The 10,327-nt window shown below is 47.8% G+C and overlaps 1 protein-coding gene across 1 annotated transcript; it reads right to left on the bottom strand.

Annotated features, from left to right (window-relative positions):
• Positions 1-540: 540 nt before the first annotated feature.
• LOC144935121 (alpha-2A adrenergic receptor-like) lies at positions 541-7,374 on the bottom strand. Its single transcript, XM_078861548.1, has one exon. It carries the CDS (start codon positions 6,857-6,859, stop codon positions 5,459-5,461), a length of 1,401 nt encoding a protein of 466 aa, XP_078717674.1. The 5' UTR covers positions 6,860-7,374; the 3' UTR covers positions 541-5,458.
• Positions 7,375-10,327: the final 2,953 nt, after the last annotated feature.

The following is a 10,327-nucleotide window of genomic DNA, read 5'->3' as shown; positions in this document are numbered from 1 at the left end:
AAATGTGAGCAAAACAAGTCGTCTACAATAGGTTTGTTAACAAACAAAGACATATGTTGGAAGGACACAACTGGAAAAGGTATGCATACTGCACATGCATACGGCAATTACTGAAGGAAAATCGTGAATCAAAAGTTATGAAAATAAAGATTGCGAACCAATGCAGGTTGGATTAATTTTGTAAAACTGAACTTGATAATCAAAAGCAACATGTCAATAAGTTAATATTACCTGCCATCTAAATGAAACGGTGAGAAGACGACTCTACGTATCTCGTGACCTGCATTATATTCCCAACAACAGAGACGAGTGATATCAGAACCAGCTCTGGATAGTCCACCTTCAACCTGCACTCACTTGCATGGTGAAGTATGGTCAAACAATGTCCACAAACGACAGCGGTAGATTAATGAAGGGCCTGTACATTCTACGTGAAAATGAAAATGAATTACAGTCATGATATGAAAACAAATTCAAAGTGTACAGAAAATATGAATTTGACAATCAAGACTCCACATGCTGGTGCTTTCATCTGCAATGTTTATTTATTTGCCAACAACAAATATATTCAATCTCTATTCACAAGGCACAGCTCTTTTTTTAAAACATACACCGTGTGCTTTACATTTTAGGCGACAACTGCCATGGAGGGCCCTAACAATGATGGTGCAATTGAACGTGGAAGTGGAACACCAAGAACACACTGGGAAAAATGTAATTTCATAGTAAACAATCGTTTACTTGGGGTGCAAGTCCCAAACATTTGGAATGCGGATTTTTTTCACAATTTGTTGCCTCTGAGGACACACCCAGACAACTCCCTATTTTCCCAACCTAATTCATGGCTGTTGACACTTCTGGCACGAGAGTAATGGCTATTTTTCCCACACATCATTCAACACTGAACTTCAAGTCTCCTCAGTTGTACTTTACATAATACTTGGACGCCTATTTTGGTTTTAAGGGTTTTCTAAAAAAATAAACATGGATAGGATACTTTGCAAAAAAACGACCCAGACATTCTCTCAATTTGTGACGTTTTGATTGATTGTATTTTACTGCGGTCCTGTTTGAGACTTGTGGACACTTATTGAAAATATCCTCCTGTCTCTCGTGTCTCCACAACACCCTTCCCAAATGAAAATTAGACTGTAAATATTTAGACAGCAAGATAATTTGATTAGTGGGGCGCGTTCAGTCATTCTCCATCCAGGTATTGAAAGCTTACCCAAAGTTGCCCCAGCAGGTAACTGCATTCTGATGTCAAGCCATAACGTAAAATGAAAACAGACTCTTAAGCTACTAGTTATTTTGACATACATCTATGCAGCGGTGCCCTCAGATGATCAATCCAGAGGGGAGGGGGAGGCGGAATTGTTATTCAAAGTCACTAATTTTGGGAAAGAGAATTCACTTTCACACTCACACCCGTGGAGTGTCAAGAAAGACAATTCTAAAATAAGATTACGTAGTAATTATCAACAACCATTGCCAATTCACTGCTGGATGATGGCCTCTCCAAGCCTCTGCCATCTATCGTGATCCTGTAAACAATTCACCTAGCCATTACATTTGTTTGAATATATATTTAAAAAAGTTTCTGGTGTAGATCGGCCGCTTTAAAATTCTGGCAACGAGGGCAAAACGTCTTCTTTGCGCCCCTTTCGGCATGGGCGTGCCTCTGCCTTCTTCGATGCCTCTTGAACGAAAACTCACAAACAAAACGATGCGAGCCACTGTTCCCAGAGCAAAGTCCTCGCATATTCCAGGTACTTAATCGGTAATTAAAGAGGCAAAGGGGGACGGGCACTTATTCATACAATAGAGAGTGCAAAAGTAAAATGTAAAACAAGATTCATCCTTCTCTCAGGAGACAGGCAGTCGTAGCACTACTCTCATATACGCAGAGCACAGTGAGAACAAATGCATGCACGTTGGCTGATGTAACATCCATAGAAGCAAAGATGAGAAAATGAGAGGAGCAAATTGCATTCCGCCAGATGCATTGTATGGAGCGCATTATGCAGTTTCATTTCCCGGTCCCTCCAATTCCTCGAGAGTGATTCATGGCCACAAATGCACTCTTCATAAACCCAACGTTTAGTGGACGACCAATAAACCGCACGTGGCAAGAATTTTTTGTTTGCCGACCAACACCATATCCCACGCATAATAGCCCATGAGCCCAGGACAGATATTTCACCAGGCCGTTTCACCTGCGGTGGCATAACTTGAGTGGATCCAATGTATTATATGAATAAATAGCAGTGAATTGTCGGATAACCATTTAAAATGAGTAGGGTTATCAATTGTTCACTCTTATCGGCCATGTAAATACAATACATCGGTACGACTTATATTTTGCTACCCTAGGTGGTGGTACTCGTATCTGCTCTGGCCTCAGGACGAATACGTTTTTTAAATCCTTTATATTAAGTTCGCTTGCTTGCTTAGGACCGTGCAAATCTTTCGGTCGTTTTTTAACCCACTTCCCGTGATCCAATCGAGCTGACATTTTCCACACAGACTCGTTGTGCGTGACAATTAATGTTCGTGAAATTTTTTTCCCAAAGTTTTACACTTTTTAGGACAAAATATTATATTTAATTACCAATTGCTTAATGCTGCCATGCAATCATCTGACCCATAGGTGGCAGCCATCTCAAGCCAGAGGACGAGAGGACTCTAGCCGCCGCGCATATAAAGGATTTATAGTGAAAAACTTTGTTTTTACGGGTTATACTTGTTTTTATCTTCCTCTCTCGAGTGGGAACCCCAGCTGCTCGGAGGCCTCCAGTGCTTGCAGACTGCTCTAGAGACGTACGAACATTATCATACACGAGGTTTAATGCCTTAATATATGTCCAAGTCTGCGGCGCAGAAAACGTGTATGCACCCGGCATACCACGTCCAGGATACGTCTCGCGATGGCCTGGGTTACTAGTTATGCACCTACTCCAGTCTACCAGCGATCCGGAAAACACTCAGCGGGAAAATAAGCCTTGATTATATGTGTACGTTTGGGCTATCCGAGTCGATCGTTTGCTTTACCCTCTCAAATGTATGCTTTATTTTCTACGCACTTTAAATGTTCTAACACTCCCAAAAAGGTGTAAAACAGAACAAGCAGCATGACCCTCATGAAGAAAAAAAACATCTTACAGACTCATTGAGGCTTTCCTGGGTATATACATAATATTAAACTGCAATCAAGAATAGCTTATAAGAACATCACCCTGCGTATTACGACCTCTTCAGATCAAGGTTTGAGCTAGGTTAGTTCCTGGACGAGTGATCACCATGCACGCTTGGATTCTGAGAGGAGGCTTCGGTTACGTTCTGGGCAGTGCAGAAACATAAATTGTTGTATTCTACTTATATGCTCCCATATCTATTATCACCAACTCGCACTGACCAGCGTGACAAACTATGGCAAACTAACCCACATGACACGCATGATGTGGAGGAGGGCTTTATCCAGCAGTGGAATGACAACAGGGCTGGCTGGACGTGTTGTATCTGTCACCATCATCAGCCATGGTCAAGCGACTGCTGGATGAAGCCCTCCCCCAAGCCGCCTACCATGTATGCGTATATTCTGTCTGGGGTGAGGTTTTTGCGATTAGAATGGACCCACCCACGTCCCCACAATGTTATGGTGGACCCGCCACTGGAGCCAAGAACTCACACGGTGCTCTATAGATAACACAGCGCTTCTATGGCAACACTCCACCCTCTTGGCTGAAGTTCAGCTGGATGGGTAGAACACATATCCAGAATGTCACGGCGACACCAAAGTACAGATCAATTAAGAAATCGCTAAAAGAGGAACAACTTTATAATCCGTTAAAATAAATTTAAATACAATAGTATAATTGTAAAATCCTAGATGTGGATTTTTGTTGTACTAAATAAATTACACGAACAGATATTCAAGCAATAAATACAAAAAACACATTTTGTTTGCCGTTTAAAAGTAAGCATTTGAAACAATGTGATTGTTTGGCACAATAATGGTTTGAATTTTAAAAAAACAGGGAGCTAAAAAAATAACCAGTTTCTGAATATCGGTCATCTCACCGCAATAAAAGTTAATGAAATAACTTATCTAATCACACATCTGTATGTGCTACAATGGATAGCCAATTGCTAACTCCACGTTACAAACATCAGAACAATGCAACAACTCCACATATTAAACCGGTGATGATATAATGTGGCCATTTGATTACATCACCACGCATTGCTCGATTGAACATTCCCGAATGATGGGCAAATAGTGTAACATAAAATGTTAACAAAACAAGGGAGTGCGTCACTCGCTCGCCGGCGGTTTAATTATCGACATTGATTCTTGACTCAAGCTAAGCACGTCGAGAAAAATGTTGATATATCGATTTAATCACACCGCAAAGCATACAACTATACCGAGCCACAGAGCCAAGATTTTGAAACGTAAAGCCAGCGTCCCATTTCTCAAAACAAAACAAGATAAAACACGGTTAGTGACGCCAGATAAAAAGGATACGGTTGTATTTGTGCATTCAAAAGCCAGGAATAATGGGAACAGGAGACGCTTTGGAGAGGTGAGTTGGTTGCTGGCTTGAAGAACAATTCCACGGGAATTACACTTGGGTGATGAGAGATCAGAGACAAAAAATAGCAAGCACTCAATGCAATCGCTAGCCCCCACCCCGTTTCCCAGGGTCTCAGGATTCTGACTGCCCTGCATTGTTTCCTATTACGTGGAGCGCATCTGTGCTTCGGAAAACTTTCCTCGACAATTGCAGAGCTCAAGGACATCACCGCAGCAGCATGTCCAAGAATAGCAGCAGCTGACGTCTTGTCGACACAATGTTCCGGTCCACCACCTTTCAAAAGCGCAATTCACCCAACCACCGCAGTCGTGTGCTTAATGTGAGCAGACATTCGTTGCAGTGGATGCTGGGTCCTATTGTTTCCTGACTTGTGAATAACCAACCCTGTTTATTCCCGCGTATGTACGTACGTGTGCATGTATACATGTAGCTATAGGTTCTCAAAAGGAAAACGACGAGTCCGCATTTTCTGCTCGTCAACCTTTCCTCCTCTTAGGTGTTTTTCGGTAAAGTCACGTGACTTTACCGAAAACACCTACGAGTATGAATCCTTGCAGTCACGAAATCTTCTAATCTAGAACATTTCCTTCGACTGACAATGAAGGCGTGTCTGGCAAATAGATTTAAACTTTTTTCTCTCTCCCCACTTCCCTTCCATACTCGTGCTGTAACAAATCCCTGTACGGCCGCTGAAGCACAAATTAAATGCCCACGATGCGTTCCAGACTCATAAAATACACAACTCACCATTAATTTTGTCCATTTTGAAATCAAGCCGATCGCATGTTGCCTCGATTGCAATTTATTGTTCGTGAGAAATATACAAGCGGAGTCACGAGCATTTGTTGTTTTTGCGTCGCCTAAAAGGACGTGTTGAATTGCATGCACAGGATCTTCTTGAAGGCACGCCGAAAGTCCCTGTTGAACACCGTGTAGATCACGGGGTTGAGGCAGCTGTTGCAGTAGCCGAACCAGAAGAAAAACTTGAAGAGGGTCTCGGGGATGACGCAGAACTCGGGGCTGCAGAGCGCGGAGAGGCTGTACGTGAAGAAGAAGGGGAACCAGCAGATGACGAAGACGCCGATCATCACGGACAGCACGAAGGTGAAGCGCCGCTCCCTCGCCTGCGCTATCTTCCTGCGCTCGCGCGCTTTGTTTTGCCTCTCCAGAATCTCCATCTCGGGGTTGTAGTCGTCCTTGGTGGGCGAGCACGGCTTCCTGCTCGCCTTTGCGCCCGCCGAGCCGTCGTCCCTCCTCCGCTCGTTCTTGTCAGAAGACACCGACGTCTCCTCCACGTCCACCTCGGGATGATGATGAGAGGGAGGATGCTGATGATGAGGAGGATGATGAGGAGGATGATGGCGAGACTTGTTTCCGGCGCCGTTGCAGTTCTTTTCTCCGTTTCCGTTCCCCTCGCCGCCGCCTCCTCCGTTGCCGTTCACCTCGCTCATCCTGATGGACTCCATCGGCCGGCACGACGTGATGGGCGCCTCCTTGTCTCGCCGCAGCTTTGCGGCCCTCCACTTGACGAGGTGGTAGATGCGCGCGTACACCAGCACCATGATGAGGCAGGGCGCGAAGAACGATCCGATGCACGAGCCGAGGATGTACCAGGTGTTCGTGTTGAGCTCGCAGTTGGGCCGACCCACCTCCTCCTGCTGCTGCCGGTTCTTCTGGTTCATGGAGATGAGCGGCGGCAGAGAGATCGCGATGGCGATGAACCACACGATGACGATGATGCGCTTCATCCTGCGCGGCGTGCGCTTGATGTTGTACTCGACCGCCTGCGACACGGACCAGTAGCGGTCGAGGCTGATGGCGCACAGGTGCACGATGGACGACGTACAGAAGAGGACGTCGAGCGCCAGGTAGATCTCGCACCACACGCGCCCGAAGTACCAGTAGCCCATGAGCTCGTTGAAGAGCGAGAACGGGATGACGAGAGTCGCCACCAGGATGTCGGCCGTGGCCAGCGACACGAGGAAGAGGTTTTGGGGAGCCTTGAGCGAAGGTCGCGTGAGGACGGCGATGATGACCAGGCAGTTGCCGAACACCGTGGCGAACACGAGGATGAGCACAAGGCTCGACAAGCCGAGCCCCGCCAGCACCGAGTACTCCCAGCCCAACTTCTCGTCGGTGCCGTTGGACGAGTTTGTGCCGCCGGTGACGTCGTTCTCGGGCTCGGCGAGGGTGAAGTTGAAGGCGGCGTACGGACTGAGCAGAGGCGACCTCGCAGCCGCCGGGTCGCTCATGTTCTGCATCTTGGTCGTGCGGGGCGCGGAGTCGCAGCGCTTGTTGGAGTTTCACTCATGGGGCAAAGCAAGTGCGTGATGAATGCGCTCGAGAAGCAGCCGATGTTGCTGCCCTACACACACACCGCCGACACGTCACCACATGCTGCTCGTCACATCAACTTGAACTCGTTGCACGTGTCCGGTGTCGAACCATAGCGACAGTTCTCTGCCGATGCAGCTACTACCGTGACGAAACGAGTTCATAACTCCATTCGAAACGCACGAAAGGTCGATAAATGAAAAAAAACCTCTCGGATCGCGAGGCGCGTTCGGCACTTGTTTGTGCAGTCGTCGTGTTGTCCGTCAAGCCGCTGTCCAAATAGACACAAGGGAAGGGCGTTGCGCTCGCCAGGTGCCTGGAACTTGAGGCGTGAGAAAATGGGCTGCGTCGCCTCTCCCCCCTGTCACCTCCTCCCGTCGCCTGCCTCCTCCTCTTGCTCCCCTGCAGCGCAGCTCCGACTCGCGTCGCTCGCGTACCCACGGACCGCTGCTGTGTGCGCTCGCACGACCACAAGCACATTTTAAAACACTGGGGCCGGAAGGCCCTTCCCACATCTCCATTCTCAGCCACTCTTTCCCAGACCCCCCCCACCCACCACAACCTCCTCCTCCCCCCACCGTCCTCCCCCCACCGTCCTCCCCCCACCGTCCTCCCCCACCGTCCTCCCCCCACCGTCCTCCCCCCACCGTCCTCCCCTTCCGTCCTCCACCTCCCTCTCCTCTTGCCCTATTTCCCAGTAAACCAAAGTAACCCCTTCAGTCGTTACGGGCACGTAACTGCCCCCCACTCCTATCCCACCATCGAATCTGTGCGCGTCTTCCCTCCGAGCTTTCTGCTCAAAACGAGAGCACACAGGGGGGGGGGGGGGGTGTGGGGGGTGAGCCGCTCGTACGTGATGAACGACGTCGTCCATCGACCACCAATCCTCTGGAGTCAACCACCCAACCATTCCTCGGCCCTTGGAGACAAAGCGCGGATATCCGCGCTCGTGTTTTAAGCGCTGCACTTTATAATTCACTCGTATTGTTTGTAAAGACACTGGTGCGGAGTGACATGGGCTGACTGTTGACGGGTACACGCGTTCGTGTGTTTGCGCGCAACGAGAGTCGCATTTACGCAAAAAAAGCGTTGCTCAACAGCACATCGCCCACGTACGATGAACGCCGCTCGTTTATCCAGCGCATACGGTATTTGTTAGTGTGCGAGTGCAACTTGTAGACCCACTCACGACGCGAGAGCGTTTTGCGTGAAAATATTTTAAGGGGAGCGATGTTCGCGATACGCATAATCCAATTGCGTATTCCGCGCTTAAACTTTTAAGCGGACTTAACCCGTTTAACGTGTGTGCTGTTTGCTTCCAGGGGGGGGTCAAAGTAAGTTTCGGCCTTTAGTCAGATGTTATACTGTATTGTACATTATAGGAGAGGTGGAGTGGTGGGACAGTGGTTAGCGCGCTGTCGCTATTAGTCCGGCAAACCTGAGTTCTTCAACCGATTCCTGACCAAGGCTAACATCAGTGGCGAGTGATCACTAAACCAGTTCTGGACACAACCTTCGACGCACGCTGACCAGCTTGGGTATAGGTTTCATCCAGCCGTCGATGTACGTAAACAATCCATCACAAATTATTCATGTTATGTTTACAACAAAAAGTGCGCACGTGTAATACGCACGTATGCTGGACTTCTTCCGCGAAAAGTGGTTGCAAGGTTTGCGTGTGCAACAATGGTTTGATTTTACGTAGCGCGTAAAGACATTTAGTCACATTCTAGATTTGAAGCTTTCGTGACTGCAAGGATTCATACTCTTAGGTTTTTTCGGAAAAGTCACGTAGGTAAAATAATAATAAAATAAGAATAAATGAAAAGTAACTAAATTAAATAACGACGTTTCGGAGGCAACACAAGTCTCCGTTTTCAGGTGGGACCGTCACAGCTTAATTTACTGTGTCAAGAGTAAATTTAGCTGTGACGGTCCCACCTGAAGACGGAGACTTGTGTTGCCTCTGAAACGTCGGGATTTAATTTAGTTATTTTTCATTATTATTATTATAAAAAAAAAATCCTACGTGACTTTACCGAAAAAACCTAAGAGTATACAATTAGTCACCTCGAGGCGCTAGAATAGGACAACGAGTATTCTTTGGGTCTTTCGGTAAAGTCACGTGTAGATGCTTCTTTGAATCGCTGCAGTCTCGACAGCTGCACGTCAAGATGTAGTCTACGAGTAACAGAAACAAAACCACGATGTGGGCAAATCGAGCGGTGGGCAAATCGAGCGGTGGTTACGAAAGTTCGCAACAACTGGGAATGCAACTTGCCAGCAGCCACCAAGGCAACTCCACGCAAACGGCTGCGTGGTGGCGGGGTGCTGTTGGCAGTCTTCAGACACTCGGGGACGCCTTCTCAACTGATGACGTTCGAACGCGTCTCTTGTCCGATCCCGTTGGCCGAGTGCGTCCGTCGGTGCGTTCCGTGTCCTCCGACCGCACCCGGCGGTGGGGACAATGACGTTCGAAAAAAAATAATCAAACACAAAGCCCAACTGCAGTCCAGTTGTTTGCATCGTACAACGTTGCGTCGACGTTAGCGAAGGTGACTAACGCGGGGGTTGCCGAACAACTCGGGAGAAAGCAACGTGAGAGTAAAATGCACAAACCTGTTTTGCTCTCAGCTTTAGCTGGCAGTCGGTTCACACACCGGTAATTCAATACGTCCGAATACAAGGTATGCTGAAAAGCGTGTCGTAGTACATAAGCACGATTTTGCATTATGTCACCCCATCCCACCCACCCCACTTTGTTTAACATAACAATTTCCTCCCCCCCTCGAAGAGAGAGACCCCCTTTTGTGACTCGGGCGAGTCTCTGTTCTGTGCAATGCGATTCATTTGTGAAGCAACAGACGCCGCGGGGAGAGCATCCGTGGGTTTGCAGGGTCAGTGAGCCAACATTGGCGATGACTCGTGATTTTTGTCACACGATCGCCACCCACCGACCGCTCGCCTGCGTACGTGACTCTCACCTCGTCCACAGATCAACTCGGCGTCGTTTTAAAAGGAAGGGAAAACAACGTCGCAAACCAAGGCTGTTTCTTGTTTAATTACTCCGAGTTCAAAAAAGCGTGGTGTTGGTGTTCCGAGCACCGTCGAACCGAGCTATTATTGCTGAAGAAGCTCTCAGCAGCTCATGCATCGTAACGTGGGACTTCGTGCCGAGCAACGCACGGTACAGCCCGGTAACGCCTTAGCAAACCCGACGGCGGTGGAAGAAAAACATACTTCTGTGTTTTTGTTCGAGACTGCATTGGCAGTGGGTGCACAAGCACAACTAACAAAATCAAACTCGGCACACACCGCCTTAGAAAGAAACAAGGCATCGTTTTAGGCAATGGCCCTTCCATCTGTCTGTTATGAAGAATGGCTTTTGGCAAAAA

Source organism: Lampetra fluviatilis, chromosome 12, assembly GCF_964198595.1.
Source record: "Lampetra fluviatilis chromosome 12, kcLamFluv1.1, whole genome shotgun sequence".
Classification (NCBI taxonomy): Eukaryota; Metazoa; Chordata; class Hyperoartia; order Petromyzontiformes; family Petromyzontidae; genus Lampetra; species Lampetra fluviatilis.
Note: the sequence above shows the minus strand (reverse complement) of the source record. Positions and strands in the feature narration are given on the sequence as shown.